This window comes from Monodon monoceros, unplaced genomic scaffold, assembly GCF_005190385.1.
Source record: "Monodon monoceros isolate NGI ecotype Baffin Bay Population unplaced genomic scaffold, NGI_Narwhal_1 Super_Scaffold_4, whole genome shotgun sequence".
Taxonomy (NCBI): Eukaryota; Metazoa; Chordata; class Mammalia; order Artiodactyla; family Monodontidae; genus Monodon; species Monodon monoceros.
In genome coordinates, this window is record NW_021703781.1 from 47,979,557 (window position 1) to 48,003,267 (window position 23,711).

At 39.7% G+C, this 23,711-nt stretch overlaps 2 protein-coding genes across 2 annotated transcripts in view; one reads left to right on the forward strand and one right to left on the reverse strand.

The window, feature by feature from the left end:
• Positions 1-1,367: 1,367 nt before the first annotated feature.
• Positions 1,368-2,138, reverse strand: FGFBP3 (fibroblast growth factor binding protein 3). The gene has a single exon (XM_029244716.1). It carries the CDS (start codon positions 2,136-2,138, stop codon positions 1,368-1,370), a length of 771 nt encoding a protein of 256 aa, XP_029100549.1.
• A 7,470-nt stretch (positions 2,139-9,608) lies between these two features.
• BTAF1 (B-TFIID TATA-box binding protein associated factor 1) overlaps positions 9,609-23,711 on the forward strand; it is a 92,852-nt gene continuing 78,749 nt past the window's right edge. Inside the window, exons 1-2 of the mRNA XM_029245212.1 lie at positions 9,609-9,880; positions 22,013-22,136. Of these exons, the coding sequence (XP_029101045.1) occupies positions 9,867-9,880; positions 22,013-22,136 (138 nt within the window). The 5' untranslated portion in view covers positions 9,609-9,866. The remainder of the gene's footprint in view (positions 9,881-22,012; positions 22,137-23,711) is intronic.

Here is a 23,711-nt window from a genome sequence, read left to right on the forward strand (position 1 = left end):
CAATTTATAAGACGTGCAGCAGCAGTGGGAAAACCCAAGAAAATATATCTAATCTAAAGAGGTCAGCCAATATTCAGCATCAGCCAGTTGTTGCAATGTGGAAAGATGTGTCCAATGTCATTAGATCTAATTTTACAAGAGAATTCAGACATCTGGCTTTTTATATGAAATTATCTAATTTTTAAATGCTAGCAACAAATCCCAATTGGGAGGGAGGGAGGAAGAGTGGAAAAATGAGAGAACTGCATGCAGGCCAAACAGAGCAATGATAGGACCCAGGGTTTGTCAGTTGGTGATTTTTCCCTTATGCAGACTTGTTCTTGTCTTTCCCCAACAATTCAAGATGTTTTTAGGAACTAACTTCAAGGTATACTCAGAACTAGATCAAATGCAGTCAAAATTTCCATTGTCCTGCCAGTTCTTTAAATCTAGCCGTACAGTTTTTATTGAGCACCTAACACATGCAAAGTCTATCATTTCATCTTATTTAAAATGAAATATGTTAACAATTAATTACATGAGACAGAGAGATGACTTCCATAATGGTCCAAATGACTCTGAGATATGTACTTACATTTTAGCTTTTTTAAAAAATACGATCAAATACAAAGAGAATTGTTTTTTAAAACCTACTGGAGCACTCAACTCTTATAATTCACTTCTGAATTTGGAAGGTTAATAGGAAAGTTTCAGAACACTAGGCATCATTCTGTTTAAAAGCAGCACTTCTAAAAGAATTCAAAGGCAATCATGCTGAAAACCTTTTCACTGGAGTCAATTTTGAGCTCTGAATGGCTTCGATCCCTATAGGGATCATCTATGACAGGAGAGAGCACCCAAGTTCATACTAATTCCTAAAGAGAAAAAAAGTTGGTAATCTTGTCAGCTCAGTAGGTGAGATGGCACTGAAAATTCAACCTGGCTCAGGTTATCAGCTGCTCATGAGTATATTTTAATAGAAATGTGTTGAACAGTGTACATTGTATCCTGCTTCCCGCACGAGAGTCACATCATTTTAGTCAATTTTTCCCGCTCATTTTTTCAGCCTCTCTGTACCCGTCTCTCTCCCCAGTCTACAGTTTTTGCACATTTAGGGTATGCCTACTTCTGTTTCTACTAGTTCTTCTGCTCTTAATCAGGGTCGACTCCTTATAATTTTTAACTTCCCTGCTGTCTCAGAGACTCTCCATAGCCTTTATACTCTCATCCCAAGCCCCACCTCCACCCCCCCAGACCCATTCTAGAACCTGGACTCTTCCCCACTCTCTATCCAGTATCTTGTGGCCTAGGATGCCCTTAGCTTCCCCTCCCGGGCTGCGCACAGATCCCCTCCCTCCCTCTCCCCTTCCCTCCCCAGGCCCGCACCCTCAGCCATTCCAGAAATTGACAAAGAAGTTGCAGAGGGAATGCCACTTCTCAGCACAGTAGGTCTCCGTGAGCTTCGCGTTCTCGTCCAGCTCGTCGGGATCGGGCCGGGTCCCCAGAGATCGCTCCTCGTCTGGGTTCCAGGCAGCCTTTCTCTTGCCTCCTTTGGTCTTCTTCTCAGAGGGCTTCCCTTTGGGCGGCGCGTTCGGGGGAGGCGGGGCCCCTACGGTGGGGCTGCGCGCGGCCTCTCGGGGCTGCCCCCGGCTCCTGGCCCGGAGCTTGGGATCCCGGGGAAAGCCCGCCCCAGTAGGGCTGACGAATGGGGATGCATGGGGCACCAGGCGCAGCTCCGCGCCCTGGCCCTTCTTGCCCGCGCACAGGCGGGCCTTGAGCGGCGCGGGGTCGTGGCAGGGCCGCCGCTTCCTGCGCAGCCCACCCAGCACCTGCTTCCAGTAGTGCGAGCGGCTGGCGGCATAGACCGGGCAGCGCCCCGGCTCCCCGCGGTAGGCACACTGGTGGCGCGCCCCGTCCGGGCCGTGGCAGCGCAGCGCCAGCTCGCTGCCCGCCGCGGGCCCTGGGGCGGGCGGCAGGAGCTGCCAGCTGCACGCATGCCGCTCGGGGCTGACGAAGCGACCGGAGGAGCCGCCCGCGGGGCCCGGGGCTGACTCGACCGCGCTGCCGACCGCCCCCTGGTTTCTCCCGGCGCCCTCGAGGAGGTAGCCACCCAGCAGCAGCAGCAACGAGAGAGACGCTCGCAGCCTCAGAGGACTCATGGCTCGTGGTGTCTGCACTCAGGTCGGCTTTCCAGGTACCCCTGAGCGCTTCAGTGGTAGCAGGCCCAGGATAGCAGCATCCCTTAGACCTGGGGACAGAGGCAGAGACGGCTACTGACTGAGTCGGGCACAGCCCTTGGCCCAAGCACAGGCACCTGCCAATCTTCCTCCCCAGACTTTCTGGGCGTCGGATTTCAGTGGGCAGCAGCAGTTTGCGAGTGGCCCCTCTGAAGATGTTTCCTGGGAAAAAGCCAATTACTGTCTAATCTTTTTGAAACTATTTGCGCATTGAGGTTTTTCTCCCCATTGCAAATATGATAGCAAAGCGATGCCTGATAATTACCACCTCCACCCCTTCCTCCACCCCCTCCCTTCTCCACCCTCCTGTAAATTATCTACAATGTCATTTCAGATTATTCTTTGGAAAAACGCACTTTTACTGCACTTTGAACTTACCGAGTTCTGGGCGAGGTGGCGGAGCCTTGTTAAGATAGAGGGAATGACTGCAAGAAGGATTAGTCTGTTTTAGCCGGCTTCCAGTGAATGAACGTGTTATCAATGGAACGGAACAGGCCTCCCCGACTATGCCCCTCCCAGACTTCTCTCTCTCTTTCCCTGGGAGACTTCCCACCACCGTGCCACACACACACACACACACACACACACACACACACACACACACACACGGACACACAGACACACAGATGTATGATAGAAGTGGCAATGTAACATGAAATATAAATCTTTTTTGCTTCCAGTGTTTAAAATAATCACGCGAATTTTAACAAATCATTTTCTTTCCTTTTACATATTTTACTTGAATTTTATTTATTTTAATTGAATTACAGTTGATTTACAGTATTGTGTTAGTTTCAGATATACAGCAAAGTAACTCAGTTATACATATATATATCTATATTCCTTTTTAAAAAATTCTTTTCCATTATAGTTTATTACAAGATACTAAATATAGTTCCCTGTGCTCCACAGTAAATCTTTGTGTATCTATTTTATGTATGGTAGTGTGCATCTGTTAATCCCATACTCCTAATTTATCCCTCACCCCCAAACCACTTGTTTTCAATGCTATTTTAAAAATAGGCATTCATAACTATATTTGCAGTATTAGAAAAAAAGCTTGAATAGTCCTTCCTTCACCTACTTTTTATTGAGATATAGTTCATATACCATACAATTCACCCATTTAAAGTGTAAAATTCAATGGTTTTTAATATATTCACACATACGCACAACTATCAACACAGTTAATCTTAGAACACTTTCATAACCACAAAAAGCAACTCTGTACCCTTTAGCTACTACACCCCCCCTCCTTTTACATATTTAATCATGTGAAGATAAAAGTTAAACAGAAAGATCTAAGTTTTAAGAGTTAAATAAAATGAAATTAAACAAAACAACTGTCAATGTCCTTAACTGGGCACGATTTACACTCTATTTTTTATATCATTCTGAGTTCTATATTTTCACCCACAATTTCTGATAGTTTTTCTCATCCTAATACTCTTAATCCTAATAACTGTTACTACTAATAAAAATGTAATATCCTCATTTATTGATGCATTATAATGTCCAGCATTTCATCCAGCAGTGAGCATTTGGTCTTTTGATTGTTTTTAGGTATTATAACTCAATTACAAACTTCTTACAAAAATTAGAAGTTTAAAAAATTATTTTGATTATAGTGTAATATTACCAATTCAAATGGTTAATCTTTAAGAATCAATGTGTTCTTGAATCTTAAGAATTTTACAGGTAAACAAAGCAATTTTTCTTTTACACTTTAGGATATTCCATTATCTTTTAAAAACTGTTCTCAGTAGTAAATGTGATATTTTTTATTTCAAGAGTTTATACCTCTGACTATAATTGTTTAATACAAGTATTTTCCTAAAATACTCCCTCAGGACATCAAGAAGTCTCATTATATTTCCTAATGTCTTCTTGTGGGCAGTATTTTCTATTACTGAACTCCCATTGGTATTGTATTTCAACAGTTACAATTTGATTACTACTATAAAAACCAAAATATTTTAGAATTAGAATGTACTTAAATATGTTTTAGCACAGAGCAAATATACGGTAGTGTATATTGACCTAAGAAAGGATGTTTCTACTACTCTGGTGAAATCAGAGAGATTAAAGGACTTACCCAATGCCACACATCATTTAGTGGTAAAGCCACCTGACTTTCAATGATAAATGATCTTTACATTTCAGCTTTGTGTTTCACTATCACTTACAAATTTAGTTATGTCTTAATTACACAAACTCAATTTATAGTGAAAAACAATTAGTACCAATGAAGTTAATAAACATTAACATAAATTTCATGAACAGAGTAGCTTATTAATACATTTCACAGATGGAAACCTTCTCTTTCCCAGAAAACCGTATTTGTATGAGCAAAGCACTATATACAGGCTTTTATCTGATGCTCTGTAATTACTTATAGCTATCGGCTACTGAACCAAATTGGAATAGTTTTTCAGCTAAAGAGTGACATCTAGTGACATTTTCCCCTAATTACAGTGAAAAAGTTGGCTACTGGAAAGTCATAATTATTAAAGGAGACATTCGAGACCATGCTTTCTGTCAGAAACATTGCCCCCAAAACAAACATAAGGGCACACAGATGTGCTATGCCATGTCAGAAAGGGGTAACGTCTTACTAGAAGTTACTTTTTATAAGTTGTGGTTAAATACACATAACATAAATTGTACCATTTTTTTCTTCTTTGTATTTTGTTTTTAAAATTAACTTTTATTGGAGTATAGTTGATTTACAATGTTGTGTTAGTTTCTGCTGTACAGCAAAGTGAATCAGCTATACGTATACACATATCCCCTCTTTTTTGGATTTCCTTCCCATTTAGGTCACCACAGAGCACTGAGTAGAGTTCCCTGGGCTATACAGTAAGTTCTCATTAGTTGTCTATTTTATACATAGTATCAGAGTGTATAGATTTCAATCCCAATCTCCCAATTCATCCCACCCCCAAATTTACCATTTTAACCATTTTAGGTGTACAATTCAGTGACATTAAGTACATTCACACATGGTTGTGCAACCATCACCACCATCCAGCTCCAGAACTTTTTTCTCCTTCCAAAACTGAAACTCTGTACCCATTAAACAATAATTCCTCATTCCTACCTTCCTCCACCCCCTGGCAACCACCATTCTACTTTTTGTCTCCATGAATGGACTACTCTGGATACCTCATATAAGTGGAATCATACATTATTTGTCCTTTTGTGACTAGCTTATTTCACTTAGTATAACTTCTTCAAGTCTCATCTATGTTGTAGCATGTGTCAAATTTTCCTTCCTTTTTAAGGCTGAATAATAATCCATTGTATGTATAGTGCAGTTTGTTTATGCATCCATTGGTTGATGAACACTTGGGTTGCTTCTACCTTTTGGCTATTTTGAATAATGCTGCTATGAATATGTGTGTATAAATATTTGAGTTTCTGCTTTCAGGTTTTTTTAATAATTAATTTATTTTTATTATTTATTGTTTTATTTTTGGCTGCGTTGAGTCTTTGTTGCTGTGCACAGGCTTTCTCTAGTTGCAGCAAGCGGGGGCTACTCTTTGTTGCAGTGCGCAGGCTTCTCATTGCGGTGGCTTCTCTTGTTGTGGAGCATGGGCTCTAGGCACGTGGGCTTCAGTAGTTGTGGCACGTGGGCTCAGTAGTTGTGGCTCATGGGCTCAGTAGTTGTGGCTCGTGGGCTCTAGAGTGCAGGCTCAGTAGTTGTGGCGCATAGGTTTAGTTGCTCCACGGCTGCTTTCAGTTCTTTTGGGCACATACCCAAAAGTGGAATTGCTGGATCATATGCTAATTTTATTTTTAACTTTTTGAGGAACCTCCATACTGTTTCCCATAGTGGCTGCATCATTTTACATTCCAACCAAGAGTGCACAAGGGTCCCAATTTCTCCAGATCCTTGCCAATACTTGTTATTTACTTTTTTAAAAATATAAATTTACTTATTTTTGGCTGCATTGGGTCTTCGTTGCTGTGTGTGGGCTTTCTCTAGTTGTGGCGAGTGGGGGCTACTCATCGTTGTGTTGTATAGGCTTCTCATTGAGGTGGCTTCTCTCCTTGCGGAGCATGAGCTCTAGGTGCGTAGGCTTCAGTAGTTGTGGCACGCGGGCTCAGTAGTTGTGGCTCGTGGGCTCTAGGGCACAGGCTTAGTAGTTGTGGCGCATGGGCTTAGTTGCTCAACGGCATGTGGGATCTTCCCAGACCAGGGCTCAAACCCGTGTCCCCTGCATTGGCAGGTGGATTCTTAACCACTGTGCCACCAGGGAAGCCCCTGTTATTTACTTTTTTTGTTTGCTCTCTTGCGCGCGTGTGTGTGTTTTATAATAGCCACCCTACTGGGTATAGTTTTTTTTTTTCTTTGTCTGTGTTGTGTCTTTGTTGCTGTGTGCGGGCTTTCTCTAGTTGCAGCGAACAGGGGCTACTCTTCCTTGCAGTGCACGGACTTCTCATTGTGGTGGCTTCTCTTGTTGCGGAGCACAGGCTATAGGCGCGCAGGCTTCAGTAGCTGTGGCACGCAGGCTCAGTAGTTGTGGTTCGCGGGCTCTAGAGCGCAGGCTCAGTAGTTGTGGCTCATGGGCTCTACAGCGCAGGTTCAGTAGTTGTGGCGCACGGGCTTAGTTGCTCCGCGGCATGTGGGATCTTCCCGGACCAGGGCTCGAACCCGTGTCTCCTGCATTGGCAGGCGGATTCTTAACCACTGTGCCACCAGGGAAGTCCTGTCATTGATTTTTGAAGCCACCTTTCTGGTGATAAAAAAAAATAATAATAGCTACAATTTATTTAGCACTTAGTATTTCTTAAGTGTATCATGTATCAACTCATTTGCTCCTTACAACAACTTTACAAAGTACAGGTTCATGATCCATTATTTACAATTCTGGAATTGAAAAAGGTCTGAATATGATACTTTAAAAAAATTCATCTGGCAGCAAAACCTGATCTAAACTGCCATGCATCTATTTAGAGTTTCTTATTTAGTCCTCTTAGTATGGCTACTCATATGTTTTGCTGCAGAACTATAAATGTACTTGACTATGGAGTGCTGCCCTAGAAGCTGCTAGGGTGTGACATAATATGCACTGGATTACCTTTCAAAATCTAAAAAATTCTAAATTCAGAAAACCATCTCTAGCCAGGGTCTCAGATAAGGGTTGTGTACCAGTACTAATATTATCCCCATTTCACAGCTGAGGAAATTGAGACATAGAAGGTAAGTCATTTGCTTAAGGTTGCATAGTTAACAAAAAGAACGCTCAATGTAGTTAATAATGTTTTTGAGTGCTTAAAGTTTCAGTCACTGGGTTAAATGCTTTATATTCATTATATCCTTACCATAACCCTATAAGGTGCTATTATTGTCCCCATTTCCCAGAAGCAATTGAAGCTTAGAAAGGTTATACAACTCCCTGGACACACAACTGTTAAGTGTGGTGAGGAAGGATTTAAAAACAAGTCAGTGTGACTTCAATATATTTGATTATTACACTATGCCTTACCAATCTGTAACACCAGCCTTTTCTTCTCTTCTATATGTCCTTGAGAACTATATATCTAATTACCTCTTGGATACTAAAGAGTAACATTTTTTAAAATGTATATCAGATCATTTTACTCACATGTTTAAAACCCTCCTATGACTTCCTATTGCTTGACTAAAATCCAAATACCTTACAATGGCCCCTTTCTACCTCTCCCATCTTGTCTCCCAAGATAGCCAGCTTCTCTTAGGTTTTTACACTAGATGTATCCCCTATCTGGAAGGCTCCCCAGGTTTTCACGTAGCTGGCTCCCTCTTGTCCTTCAGGCCTCAGATTAAGCTCCTTCTTTGTTTCCCCCTAATCACCCAGTCTGGGGTCTCTAATCACCCTCTCTATCCCATCATTCTGCTTTCCATAGCATACAAACATGATATTTTCTTGTTTATCTGTTTGCTCTCTTTCCTCCCATTAGAATGTAAGTTCAACTAGAGTGGGCACCTTATCTGTTTTTGGTTTCTTTAGAAGCCCTAATCTCTAGTATAGAGTTTAGCATGTGGTAGGTACTTAATTTTGGCTGAATAAATGAATGTAGTGTACAATCAGTAAATGTACCTGCTTGTTAGTTTCAGTGGTGTTAGATGAACTGAGAAGGCAGGTGGGAGGAGGCTGTGAAATATGAAGACATGTGAACATCAGCTTGATCAGATATTGTCTAATAGTATAAAACAGTGCCGAGCAGAGTGTCTGGCATAGAGCAGGGGCCAAATTAATATTTGTTTAAGAATGAACAGTAAATATTATTAGTAGCTTGTATCTTGGGCAAATTACTTAACCTTCCTGAGCTTAGTTTTCTCACCTGTAAATGAAGATTAAAACTTACTTTACAGGGTTGGCCTACAAATTATATGAGATAATGCATGCCAAATGCCTAACACATAGGTTCTTAAGTTAGTTTCTTTCCCTTTATGCTTTATAAACTCTTGTAAGCTTTTCTAGATACATGACCTCATTTTATTTCTATAGTACTTCTCATTAGCCTCATTTTATAGATGAAAAAGACTCAGGGTTGAGGCAAAGCCTCTATAGATAATAAGAAGCCAATGGATAAGTTTTATAAGCAGAGGAGTGACACGGTGAAAGCAGTGTTTCATGAAGATTAATCTGCTGGAGGCCTTTAAGATGGGCTCAGTTGAAGCTGGAGAAATATTACTTTGACTACTATCATAAAAATCAAGTTTAAGGTGATGAGGGCCTGCACTAGGTGACAGAATGTTTAAAAGCCTAATTAAGCGACTGAACAGCCACATAAGCAAATAAATAAATACATAAATAAATGGCTGAGAGTTTTCAAATATGATTGAGAAAATCATGGTACCAACAACACAAGCAATTAAGAAATCAAACATGACAAAATGGTTGACAGAATACCTTCCCTCCAATACCTAGGCAGAACATATGGCAGATAGATGGCAAACATTCGAGCCGTGTCTTCAGTGCCGTTGCAGATATTTCTGGATTTCACCCCTCCCACTGGCATCGCCACCTGGACTAGAGCATGCTATGGTCCTGTGGATTCTGCTTTCTCTAGAAGCAGTCTGGTGAGATGGGGATCGGGGCAGTGAGGAATTAGAAGCAAAGTTTTTAACTCCCAGAACCTTGGCTAGATCGCTTCTTTTCCTTCCCTAGAAAATAAGTGGACTCATTTCTCCTCTCTCGCCTCGTATGAAGACTACCGACCCCCTCTAGATGAGCAAAGACAGCTTTTTTTGGCAGCGCGCGCCGCCAGGCCGTAAGGGTTCATACTCCTACTCAGCGGCGGAGCGGAGCCACTGGCGGTGAGCGGGCGTCACTTCCGGCGCGCTGACGCTCAGTCCGGCGTGCCGACGCCTGCGTCAGCAAAGAGCGGGGTTGGGGGCACCCGGTTTGAAGTCGTGCGGGTCGGCGGAGTGCTGCCTCCGCCGCCGTCTCAGACCCTTGCTCCCGGGCCGCGGCAGGGACGAGCTCTGGTAGGCGGCGGGGCAGATGCCCGAGGGCCCGCGCCGGGACATCCTGCGCTGCACCGGCTGCTCCTATCTGCTCCGTGGCCTGGGCCTGCGCCGCTCCGCTCCCTGGAAACTAGCGCCTCGGCAGCGCGTCGCGTCGCTCGCGGGGAGCTCCGAACCGCCGGCGCCCGGCCATGGCGGTTTCCAGGTGGGTCTAGCTTCTCCCGAGCGGACGGGAAGGCGGCCCGGGTGAGGCACGGTCTCCTCTCGGAGCCCCCACTCCTAGAAAGGAACGGTTCCTATTGTCACTGGGCTCGGGCGCCTTCCTCCCCAGACTCTGCGGTTCGCCCCTCGGTCTGCGGGGGTTTGGGATCGGGTTACCCCTCGTAAATCGGTTCAAAAATGTCTTTTTTGTTGTTGAATAGACCCTTTGGCGCGTTAGGGCTAGTTTTTCTCTTTCCTCACCATGTTTCTCTTCTCTGGTTTCTCTTCCCCCTTTCAGTTCTGGGAGAGTCTCTTCTCTTTCTGAGCATTTTAAGGCCGATCCCTAACCTCCATTTCACGGGAAAACTTGGTAGCAACTGTCGAAGTCAGGGAGATTTTGAGTGAATATTATCTACGTGGCCTTCTAATTATGTTAAAATTTTGCGTTTACGGCTTTAGGGATATGTTCTTTCCTGAGGACTCTTTCCTTACATTACAGTATAATTCTTCGCTTTGTTTGACAGTACACATTCAGTCGTCAGGATTGTAATCTTTAGCAAATTATTGTATTAGCATCATCTTCCTCACCTAAGGCGTGAAAGACGTATCGCGAGTCTTAAACTAGTTTGAAGCGATGCCCATCGATAGGAAACTGTAGAAAGGCCAGCAAGACATTTATTTGTATAGCTATAGAAGGAAAGTTCTCCTTTCCTCCAATATGAGAGAGTGGGGAGAGTACATTTTGTCAGAGGCTTGAAGTTAGTGGACATGTGTGTGTGTATGTAGGGGATAGTCCCTCTGATAGCAGTCAGGATTCGCCAAGTTTACTGTTAGTTTTCGTGAGAAATGGGTCCTTCTGCCACATAGACTGAAAGGGGGAAATGATGATAGTTCAGAAAACATAGTTTTTGTTCATTTTTCATAGTTAACTGAACACATTCCTGTTTTGCAAATGAAATGATAACCCATCCCTCACAGACTCCCTAGATAACTGATAAAAGAGTGCATGGAGAAACCCATGGGAGTTGGGTGAAAGGGGTCCTAAGATACCTGTAGTGGGGCATCTAATTTTTATTTCATAGATTAGTTGAATCCGTTCAATGTGAGGAAATTCTTATTTTGTGATATGTAAAATCGCCTCGGGAGTATACAAGTAGTATTTTCAATTTTTGCAAAGACAGAAAGGTGTACCATCTAATTTGTTACCCCCATATGAATATATAAATACATACATTATAAATACATTGATATACAAACTTAATATGGTATTCTGTTTATAAGGTGGTAAAACGTTTAAGGGAATGAGTAGCTCTTGAAATTTCATTCCTGAGTAGACGGTATATGTTCACAGTATTGGTTATAGTTTTATAGAGACAAAATGAAAGATTAAAGAGCGCCTGATCTGCTTGGCCAATGTTAATCTATTTACAGAAGTTTAGAGCACCTAAACTTCTGAATGAATGAGTGAGTTTTGAAAGCAAGTGCTTTTTGTTCTTGACATAGGATTTCAAAGGGTGGTGCTCTTTTTTTCTATAGATCTTTTTTATTTAGCTTGCCAAAATTCTATCAAATTCTGCTGTAAAAAGAAAGCCTGTCATGGTTTTATGAAAGAGCTAGTCCTGTGCTTATTTTGGTAATATAATAGGTTCACAGAAGACACTTTTGAGACACTTTCTGGTTTGGGGATACTGTCAGTCCTTGACTTTTTCATCTGAGGGTTCACTTTGGATAGCAAACTTTAATTTCAAGCTGGTCTTCTCCATGCACTGAGCACCTATCTTTATTAACTAAATTTCCTTTTGGTGTGGAATACAGACTCATTTTAATACTTTATTGTAGAAAAGGTGGAAGATGGTTCAAGAGATAAAAATCATATTTGCTAGAACCAAATCTAAAATATTTTTTGCACTGTTTATATCAATGTGTGTAGCTGAAAAGAAACTGTAATGTTTTTAGAACCTTGTAAGTATTTCCAATAGAAGGGAAATATTAAGTTCAGATTGCAAGATCCAGAAATCTAGGAATAATATTTGACTTTGCTCTCCCTTCCTTTCCCCCAGTCTAGCTAGTCCCCACATCCAATCTTGTCAGTTCAACCTTTCTAATCTTTCTCTGGCCAGTCTTTTTCTTTCCATACTAATTACCACAGTCCTCCTCCATACCACCATCATCTCTAATCCGAGATACCTGTAACGGCAGCCACTCTGCTCTTCCTGCCTCACATGGCATCTCTTTCTAATTTATTCTTCATTTCAGTTATATTATTGTTTGCTAATATGCTAATTTTAATATGGCCTTTTTTCTGCTAAAAACCCTTTAGTTTTCTGTTGCCTTAAGATAAAGGCCACATTCCGTAACCAACACATCTTACCAGATCATTTGTGATCTGGTTCCTGCTTTACCTTTTTAAGCTTCATTTTGTCTCAGGTTCTCTGCATCTCTCTCTCTCTCTTCTCCACTCCCCTTCATTCTGAATCTTTGTTCTCACCTCCAAGTCTTTATCTCTGGAACATTTTTCCTACCTCCCCCACTTCCCCCCAAGTCTGGCTAATTCCAACCTTAGTTTTTAGGTCTAAACCCTAAGCCTATACATATGTCACTTTGTTTGGGAGACCTTCTCTGGTTTTCCTTCATCTGAGCTCTTTGCACCAATGTGTACTCCTATCAGTCATATTTATCATACTTCGTAAGTGATTGTTTAATTGTTCTCTCCCCTGCTTGAGCATCAGTTCTGTGAGAGAAGGGAATGTCTTTGATCTTTCTATCTCCAGGAAAGTGCCTCCTTCCTGGTAGGTGCTCAATACATTTTAAAAAAAAGGAATAAATGAGTGCTTTTGTTTCTTGTTTTAATTCCTCTCATGATTTTTCTGTAATTTATATATAGTAGAGTATTTCTGGTGTTTTTCAATGAGTGCTTCTGAGTTTTTACAGTTTTCCCTGAGGGAGAAAAACTTTATAGCTTTGACTATTAGCCAGAATTATAATTTTAATTATAATAATTTATATATATATATAATATATATATATAAAATATATATAAAATATATATATAATATATAATTATAATAATTTATATATAAATTATAATATAATTTAATTATAATAAACATTGTCAGAACTAGTTTTTTTTTTTTGCAGTATGCAGGCCTCTCACTGTTTTGGCCTCTCCCGTTGCGGAGCACAGGCTCCGGACGCGCAGACTCAGTGGCCATGGCTCACGGGCCCAGCCGCTCTGCGGCATGTGGGATCTTCCCAGACCGGGGCACGATCCCGTGTCCCCTGCATCGACAGGCGGACTCTCGACCACTGCGCCACCAGGGAAGCCCCAGAACTAGTTTTATAAGTTTATATAGCATGGTCTTTTATAATGCAAATTGGATATAATGTAACCCTGCATTTTGTGTAATCAAAATTTTTAGACCCCACTTGGTTTTATAAAGGCCTAGTTTTAATGTACTTTGAATTATAAGAATGTAGCAGATCATGAAATGTATGGTCAACTCTTGATCCATGGATGAGTTAAATCCTGCCACAAACACACACCCCCCCCCGAAAAAAACCTTTGTGACTCTCTAAAATTGCAAATACAATTATAGCATTTGAAATTCTCTGTAAAATGCAGTGAAATACTACTGAAAAATGTACGACTCCTTTAGACCCTAAATAAAAGAGAGCATACACATGTAGGAGAACAATGTTGCCCTTAAGATGTGAATACTGGAAGGTCAGCCAAGCTCACTCACTAGCTACTTGACTTGCTCCCATAAAATCAACCTCAGCAAAAAAACAAATTAGTATATATTACAGGCTTTCAGTGTTATTTGCAAACAGTTTGAATTATAATTGTTAAATCTTTGAATACTGTTTTGTAGAGGCTCACAAGAGCCTCTCTGCCAGTATTATCTGTCATCTAGTTGGGGTTGAGTCACCAATAGTAAAGGCAACCTTAGAGGGATTGTTAAAACTTATGCTCATTACAGAAGGTGTAGGTGAAATGTGTGATGATGTTGGGTTCCATGGCTTAATACAGATTTTTTAAAAACATTGTTTTTGATACCTTTGCCTGTTTATGCCACAATTGATTGACTGTTGTTATACATTGATTAGCTATTATGAACTTAGTTTTTCCTTGATGATATAGAGAAAATGTAAAAATATAATTTAGAGAATTTTTCCTGAGTGATCTCTGCTGTAAAGTTCATGTCTAAAATGTCAAGACGGTAATTATGACTTGACTGTTTTAGAAGTCGTGCCTTAAGTCTGTGACACATATTCTTTGCATTTAAAAATGATGCAGTGTTCAGAAAAGATTCAGGGGAAAAAAGGGAACATACCCTCTTCTGGAAGAAACAAATTGCTACATGTGAGCAGAACTTTGCTCAGTTTTGATAATTCTCTCTGTGCATTGCTGATACTTCAGAGAAACATTGTTTCAATGGCCTGTTCTGCCAAGTAAAAGGAGGTTTCATGATGCGGGGGCAAATTACAGTGGGTCCTTGCTCTTGACAGGGAAAATGCTAAAATAATCTTATCTATAGGACAGCACAGGTTGCTTATGTTTGCTAGGCCTATTCCTCCATCATTGCTAATTTCTATCCATTATAAGATTGACAGAAGGCACTGTTGTAAATTGTAATGTATCAAATATTTTGTTATTTAAAAAATGTAGGGACAAAAAGCTAGGAAAGGTGGAGGAGGCATTATATAAGTGTATCCATTTTAATCCCTGTGGTAAGTTCCTCCCTGTTTTAGTTTATTTCTTAAAGTACTACACACATAACAAAATTCACCGTTTTAAAGTGTATAATTTCAAATGAAGTTTTAAAACCACAGATATTTTTCCTGCAAAACCTAGATTTTGTCTTTAAGATAAAGTCATGCAAGAGGCGGAGATTAGAAAAAAATATGGCCTGAAGGACATAACGCAACTTGGTTGTCCTTTTTCAGCACTCATTTAACAAGTATTTACAGAGTGCTTTTTATGTTCTAGGTGCTGGAGATACAGCAAAGAACAAAAATGGAGTTTCCATTCTCATGGAGTTTGTTTGTGTTCTACAGTGGGAGTGGGGGGAATGTAAATTATCTAGCCGCACCTGCCCTTGCACCTGGCTTTGGTGTGGTTTCACATCTTCATATTTGTTCTTAGTGTCCTATGTGGTATTTCAAATTAATCTACTTTCTTGTTTAAAAAACATAACATTAACATAGTTTCAAATAACCCACAGTAGGAACTAGAAGGCATACATTTTAAAACATCAGTCTAGACAATTTCTTGGAAGTTGTTTCTTTTGACCATAACTTCCTTGCTTAACGATATTATGTAGGAATAAGTACAGTGTTCATATCAGCTATTTATTTTCTTATTCCCTAAGTAACGCAGAAAAGTAAAACTTCAAATAGTAAATGTAAAAGATGTATGACAAAATGGACAAACTTCACTGACCAATCCCTTTTAGTTAAGATTACAAAGCCATCTGCGTGAAGTATTCTGCCAGTAGACCTTCCATAAATTTTCAGAGTGATTAAATTTATTCTGAGAATATTGAGATTGGAAGTAGATTGAGGAAGTTATATCTTATACTTTTTTTTCATCCTCAAATGGCTTAGGAGTGGAAATGCAATATATATATGTTTATTAATGATGAAGTAGTAATCTAGGACACATTTTATAGTTCAAAATGCATATGATTTCTTTTTATATTTTTACTTTATGAATTATCATAATGGGAACAGCTGAAGTTAGATCACAGTTGCCAGCATAACCTCTACAAACTCCCACGTACTTTCCTTTTTCTAGGCAGTCTTTTTTTTTTTAACAACATTTTTCTAAAATTGAAGTATAATTAATTTTCAACATTATATTGGTTTCAGGGGTACAACGTCGTGATTTAGTATTTTATAGATTATACATCATTTAAAGTTATTATGTGCTGTACAATGTATCCTTGTTGCTTATTTATTTTGTACATAGTAGTTTGTGTCTCTTAATCCCACACACGTCTTCCCATTCCCTCTTCCCTCTAGGCGGTCTTTAGAGCAGTTTTCTGAAATCACAGGTTTGTAAAATAAACATGAATCATATCTTTTATAGTTATTTCTGTGAATTAAAATCCAAATTGAAAATGGGCCAGATTATCATCATCAGTAGATTCATAGCCAGTGGATACTGTCCAATATAATTGCCTTATGTTTTATTAAAATTACTCGTCTACAGTCTTTGGTACCTTCCATTCGGCTTGGCATCTGTTACCTCTTTCTCCTCCATCTGTCTATCCTTTGGCGAATGAAGAATGTCATTTTTTTCTATTAGCTGTTATGCAACATAAGGTTTAGCCAAAAGAAGTATCGTGGTAAGTACTGTGTTCCCTCAATCAGCCCTTCGTTTAACTTCGTTTTTCTTTTGATCACCTAGCCTTCAGACCTCTCCCTCATCAAGGGCCCTGTCTGCCCCCCAACATAATACTGACTCTGTCTCATGCCCTTTCCTGTCCCCTACAAGTTCATTATACCAGCCTTTTCCATTGTGGCCTGGCGCTGATGCTTACCCTGCTTGCCTCATAGCTGGCTATCTTGGAGTCATAGGTCAGATTGCCCTCTTGTGAGATCCTGGTCTGCACATCCCTTTGTTCTTCCTTTTGTGTGGCATCTAATCTGTTGTCCTGGAGAGAGGAATGGAGAACTCCAAAAGGGGCTTTGAGTCAAGAGGACTAAAGAAGCATTCTTGGGTCCCCATTCCTCTATTCAGGGAGGCAAATTTGGCTATCAAAAGGTGGGAGATGTGAGAATAAACAAGCCTGGAATTGGATGAGAGGGTGAGCTGATCTGCTACCCTCAGGGCAGTTGGCTGGTGAGGGAGCAGAGCTGACATGACGTAGCATTGGGATAAAAGACTTCGAAGAAAGCAGGAGGAACTGTGTGGTTGTGAGGCAGAGTCAGCATTAGGTTAGAGAGGAGTCGAAGGTCTTTGAGCAGGATATGGTTCTAATGAAGCTGGGTAGCAGAGGACTAAAGGAAAGTTTAGGAAGGGTAGAAATTATTGAAGGAATACAGTGCCTACTGCGCGGTCTTTTTCCACTTGCTCTTTGGAGCAAGTGTAACTGCCGTGATGTTCAGATTGCTAAAGTACTGCTGTGTTCATCTTTTCACTTACTGAAACATTCATTGCCTTAGCATCACTTCTGTTATTTTTATAACTTGTTTTTATGTAATACAGCTATGACAGATTAAGGATATTTCTTGAAGGAAGCAAAAAAAATTGTAATATAACACCCTCTTTCTTTGCTTAAAAATGGTGCTTAAACCTGTCCCAAGAAACTTGAACTTTTCTTTATCTATAATTTTAATTACAGTAAATACCAAGTATTCAACAAATATTTGACTACTGTGCAAAGACACTGTGCAGAGTATTGTGGGGGACAAAAAAGAATCATTGAAGAAGGTGAAGCCTAACGAGCATAAGACAACATGTGACAAATTAATGTATAATGCCAAAAAATGCATAATAAATGCCAAAATGGTTATTTAAGATGAGAATCCCTGTGGATTTTAGAAGAGGATATAATAATATAGTAGTCTGAGATGGTTTCAAGAAGGTAAAGGACTTGAACTGAACCTTGATGGGTGGGAGCTAGCTGAAGAATTGGACCAAGAAAGACATTCCGAGTAGCGGAAACAGGGTAGACAAAAATTGTGGAAACCAAAATGGACCCTGTTTGGGAGATACTTTTTTGTTTTTGATTGCTATCTGGTAGGTAAGGGTGAGCCATTGAAAGTTTTAGAGTAAGGTAATAATTTGATCAAAGAGTGCTTTAGGAAGTAAATTTAGCAATGAGATCCCATTAGTATTGAGTTATGCTCATCAGGCAGTTGAAAGTGTGGCAGTGGAGCTCCCAGATGGGCTAGGTTTGAGGATTATTTTTACTGTGTTATAGTTTAAACAAATTACAGTTTCCTACAGGAGAAATGGGTGAGAGATGGGCAGCCAAGGATTGAATCTAGGAGAATGTTCATATTAAGAGTGTTAAGAGTAGGGAAACCACAGAAAGAATTAAGAGTTCAGAGAAGAACAGGGTAACAGAATGTTGTGAAAACTTAGGAAGGAAAATATTTTAAGAATGGGGTACTTGCTGAAATCACATGTCATAGAAGATTCATGAAAATTGGATTTACAAAAAAACACAACAACATTAGATTTAGGGCTTAGAAGTTCATTGGTGACCTTCAGGTGTGCTATTTTAGTAGTAAAGAAGGATAGAAACTTGATTTATAGGGATTAAATTGGGTATGGTGAGGAGATAAAAGAAGTGATTTTAAGCACTTGTTCAAGATGCTTGGCAGCAAAAAGAAAGTGTTCTAGAAGATGGAAGTCAAGCAGTTTATCTTATTAAAGATGGACCTCTGGACATTTGAAGATAGAAGGGAATAGATTACTAAGGCAGTGATTTAAGATACTGGAGAAAGGATAATTGAATGAGGGTAGAAGGAGATGGTAAAAAAAAAAATAGCGGGACTTTATGTAAGTCTTGAAGAAGAGTGAGGATTGTCTTTTCATCTGAAATTGAAAGAGGATAAGTGTAAAGACCTTTAGAGGTAATGAGTAGAGAACAAGACAGTTCTTGTTCCATAATCTAGAGATCTACTCAGTCCATTCCTTTTTAAGGAATAGGGAATGGCAACTGGGACTTGAGGTAAGTGGAAATGATTGGGGAAAACTATCAATTTTATTTTAACTTTTTACACATGGATTTATAAACAGGTTAGTATTGTCACTTCCTTAGAGTGTTCATTTTGCAGCCAGCTTTGCTTTTAGTCACAAAAGCAGAAACTCCATCATCAAAAAAGGAATTATGGGGGCTTCCCTGGTGGTCCAGTGGTTAAGAATCCATCTGCCAATGCAGGGGACACGGGTTCGATCCCTGGTCCGGAAGATCCCACATGCTGCAGGACAACTAAGCCCGTGTGCTGCAACTACTGAGCCCGCACACCATGACTACTGAAGCCCGTGTGCCTAGAGCTCTTGCTCTGCAACAAGAGAAGCCACTGCAGTGAGGTGCCGCGCACCACAACGAAGAGTAGCCCTGCTTGCCGCAACTAGAGAAAGCCCGTGTGAAGCAACGAAGACCCAGCATAGCCAAAAAAAAAAAAAAAGGGAATTATGAAGTAGTTTAAGTCTTTCCAGAGGTGCAGTCTAGGGAACTTTGCATGAAATAAGTCAAAGATATGAGAAACACTGTGGTGTATAAGGGAAGAAAAACCTATTATAACAAATACAATGATGTGAAGCTATAAAATACGGCTAAATCTAGTTTAACCCTACAAAATAAGAGGTTAAGCAAAGTTAAGTGAGCTTCTCTAAGTCTTCTAACAAGTGACAAAAGTAGTGCTTTGTCTCCTAACTTCCAGTCTAGTTTTTTTCCATTTTACCACTGTTTTCCTGTAAGAAAGTCCTGGATTTATGTGAACTGTACACATACAAGAGAGCCCGATATTGTTATAAAGAATGCATGCATCATATGCAAATATAAGTCCACTGTTGCATAAATTTGACCTAAGACATAATTTTTATAATAAAACATTTAATCTTTGATAATTTTGCCTGCCATAGAATATAGATTTAAAATGAATATTTGCCTTGATAGAAAGTTGTTTATAGATTATTTAAAATTTCTTTTTGCAAATTTCATTGAGCAGAGGCATTCAAAATCAGAGTCATGGAAATAGGCATTTATTTGTTGTGAAGGTTCTGAGAGAGTTTCAGTAACTTTAACATCACAATCAGTTATAAAGATGAAAATACGTCAAAGAGCATTCTTAGGGTTATGTATGGGATGTATAAGGGAAGTCATTTTATGGGGAAGGGATTTGGGGTCTGACTTAGTGTTAGAACTTTAAGAAAACCAGCTGTCAGAAAAATTTTTTTTTCTCCCTTTTGTCCCATTATCTGTGAGTCACTGTTCATCAAATCCTGTAGCAAGGCCTGAAGAATGAATGGGTAAAGACAAGTATTTAGATAGCCTTGAATGGATAAGGAGAAATATTGTGTCAAAAGGTGGGGTGTGTCTATGCACAGTGTATAAAATAAATTGATTTTTGCATGTTTTTTAGAAATAATTTCTGTAAAATCACTCTGTGTGCCATTCAGTATATTGGAAGCAAAAAATGTGTTGTATTACTCTTTTTTTCCCCTTTATTTCGCTGCCTTTAATTACCTCAGATATTTTTCTTGAAACATGTCCTTCTTATACATACCCTTAACTGTAAAATTTGAACCTCACCTCTAGTGTTTTGTTCTGAAGCAGTTGAAAAGTTTTCATAGTACCCTTAGCCTTCTTGACTGAAAAAGATCTATTTTAGTTATATATATATATTTTTTACCAGTTACAGTGATTTTGTGCTTATCAGTGACTGGCTAGTTTTATAAATACTACCCCTTCGAAAAGAAAAAGTAAGAAAAGGAAAAACCCTGCTTATTTCATTTTGCCCCCTTATAGCTTTATATTTTCTCGTAAAAGGTTTTTAGAGCTTTGCTTTCTAAGTTTTTAGCTCTTTGTGAAAGAAAAATAATCCCAGAAGTAAAATACGAGTCTCTCTGCAGTTTATTAACACTTAATGCTCATGCTTAACTTCGGGACCTTGCTTGCTTTCTTTTCCTCATTAGATGACATTTAAAGGTGTATTCTCTAAATCTCCCCTCATATAGGATTGGGCACAATTAATATAACCTTACCCCTTTTCACCCTTCATCTTGTTTGAAGTACCCATTTATTCTGGATATGAAGCCGCCTTCCTTTCATTACCTGTGGCATCCATTTGCCTCATTGAGCCTGATGAGTACTGTGGTGGAAGGGCTAGATCTTCTACCATGTGGACTGCTGGTGGTAGTTACTGGTTTCTTTGCCTTTTTAAAATCTTAGGATTTTTCTGTATCTCAGAAACAAAGGGACACAGTTTTCCATTTCTCCCCACTTATTCCAGGTATAAGGCATTGTGGTTTTATTCCAAACAGTTTGTTGGATAAGTGGCAGGACTGGGATTTGAATCGTGGGGCTGTGGCTCTGGAATTTGTCCCATTATGCTATTTATCTTTACAAACTCTTTCCTCAGAGATCTTATTGCTCTATCTGTCACTTCTATACGAATGACTCATATATCTATATACCTTTCGTCTCGAATTTCTCCTGAACGTCAGATCTCTATTTCAACTATCCTTTTTGGTCTCCCCCAGCTTTCCTGTCCCTGCCACTAATAAACTTGTCATCTTTTCTCAATAACATTTCTTCCACTAGTTATTCCCATATCTTTTAATGATATCTTCATTTCTAAAATTCAGAGTCTCAGAATCCTTTCATTTCCTTGACATTTCATGGAATTACTATACTGTGGTGTTTTACTTCTGCAGCGTTTTCCCCAACTTCTTTCTAGTCTTAGATTGTAGTTCAGGTGTGAAAGTTCTCTGAAAGTTTCCTTCCATTTTACTTCATGCTTCACACTGCTGCCAGACTAATCTCTCTAAAGCATAGCTCCAGTCCCGTCACTTTCTTGACCCAAGACTTTCATGGCTGAGCTGTAATTCAAGGGTCTCCACAATATTAGCTGTATCTTCCACTGTTCTCTTAAGTGTACCCTGAATTACAACCAGGCTGTTTTACTCACTGCCCTAAATATAGTCTCCTTTTATTGCTGTTCTCTTCTTATTCCCTCTTCCAGATGTATCTCCCCCTTTTCCTTTTTACCACCTCATCTCCACCAGTATTGAAATCTTTTTCTACCATTAAGGTCCAGCTCATACACCATTTCTTTTAGAAAGCCTTCTCAGTATTATACAGTTGGGGATGTAGTGTTTGTTGCCTCCATTCCCACTCCTCAAAGCACTTTGTACGTCTTTTCTGACATGTGTCTTATTGTATGTATCCACGCATGTACAATACCTGTATTGAACCCTATATTCTAATTGTGTATTTGCCTTACCCATTCACTCCACCTCCATAGCAAGTTCCTTATGAGTAGAGGTTAGATTATCTCCTGTGACCCTACCATAAATCTTTCTTCATAGGTGCTTAATATGTACATTTACTGACTCAGACTTATACGTATGAAGAAACATTTCAGAATAAGCATTATATTTTTGTTATTTTAGGCTTGACCGTCTTTTTATCTTACTGGATACTGGCACTACTCCAGTTACAAGAAAAGCTGCTGCACAGCAACTTGGAGAAGTGGTGAAGCTTCATCCCCACGAGCTAAATAATCTCTTATCTAAAGTAAGAACTCTTTTTTCTTTCTTTTAGTATAATACAATTGTAGAAATTTATCCATGGGCAGGAACATAAAAGTAGAGAAAGAAATTGTCTTATTAGTGACACTTGGTGGTCTTCAAATTCCATTAAATATCTCAATATTTCTCCAGATATTTTAAAATATTTGCTATTTTTGTTTGTCACAAGGTTTAAAATATTTTGTTTTTTGCATCAAGTTTGTTTGACAATATAGAACCTTTGGCCTGTGGCACAAATTTGAATCTGATCCAATTTGGTAACAAAGTAAGTTGTTAATCTAGTTTTTTAGTGGTCTGACTTGTTCTTAGCAGCTAATAATTATACTAGTTGGCAGTCTTCAAATGGATGAGTACTCATGGGTAATGGTGGAAATATATGAGAAGCTAGTTGTTACATTCTTAGTTATTAGCTCTTTGAAAGTGGAGGCTTTCTGCTTTGGTGGATAAGTATTTTCATAATCCTAGCCCATGTTCTTTCCCTAAGCAATGCTTTATTTTTACTGAACTCTGTGGGCTTGTAGAAGTGTGACTGTATGATAGTAAGCAGCAAATTCCATGTATTTAATTCTCTGGCATGCAAAGTAAAAACAGGAGTGCTTTGTATCTGTGTTTAGGGGGGTGGGAGCGGTGGATAGAGGATAAGGTGGGAAGCACTGTGATAGCCCAGATATTGGAAGACTCAGTATATCCCTGTTCCCACCAGTCTTATCTCATCCTTTCATTCTGATTTGTCCCTCCTTGCTTCCTATGAGTAGGAGTTCTAAGCCCTTTGTCATCATACACAAACCTGCACTCTATTGTTCCTATCATAGAGGCTAACAGCGATTCTCATTCCAATGCACTCCCCACTTAGATACTATCGGAACTTTCTAACCAAGATGTCGATGAAGAGGTAGTGATTTGACATCTACAGGCTCCATATTCTCAGAATGGAGAAGGGTGTGTATGAGGCAATACCATACTCATGTGAATGGGGATAGAGAGGTATACCCATTTTTTCTCATCCCAAGGGAAGAGATGGAGGACTGAATGAGCTGAAACTGGAAACAATGAACAAGACTAACTTGTGCTGAACTGAGAAAAGGTTTCCAGACTTCCAAGTGAGTTCTGGTCTTCTTAACTCAGACCCCACCATATGGCTGCCATCAAGTTATTCCAAAAGAGGAAAAGTTTGTTTTTAGCACCTCCTGACCTCCTATGCCCTCTCTGCCCTCGTGTTTTCCTATTGCCTTTGGTTTTATTTTTTTAAAAACAGCTTTATTGAAATATAATTTACATACCGTACAATTCACCCAGATAAAGTGTACAATTCAGTGATTTTTAGCATATTCACAGATATGTGCAACCATCACTACAATCCAATTTTAAAACATTTCTATCACCCCTAAAAGAAACTTCATGCCTGTTACCAGTCACTCTCCATCACTCCCCCTCCCATAGCCAGTCCTAGGCAACCCCTAATCTACCCTCTGTCTATAGATTTGCTTATTTTGAACATTTTATATAAATGTGTGACCTTTTGTGATTGGTTTTTTCACTTAGAGTATTATTTTTAGGGTTC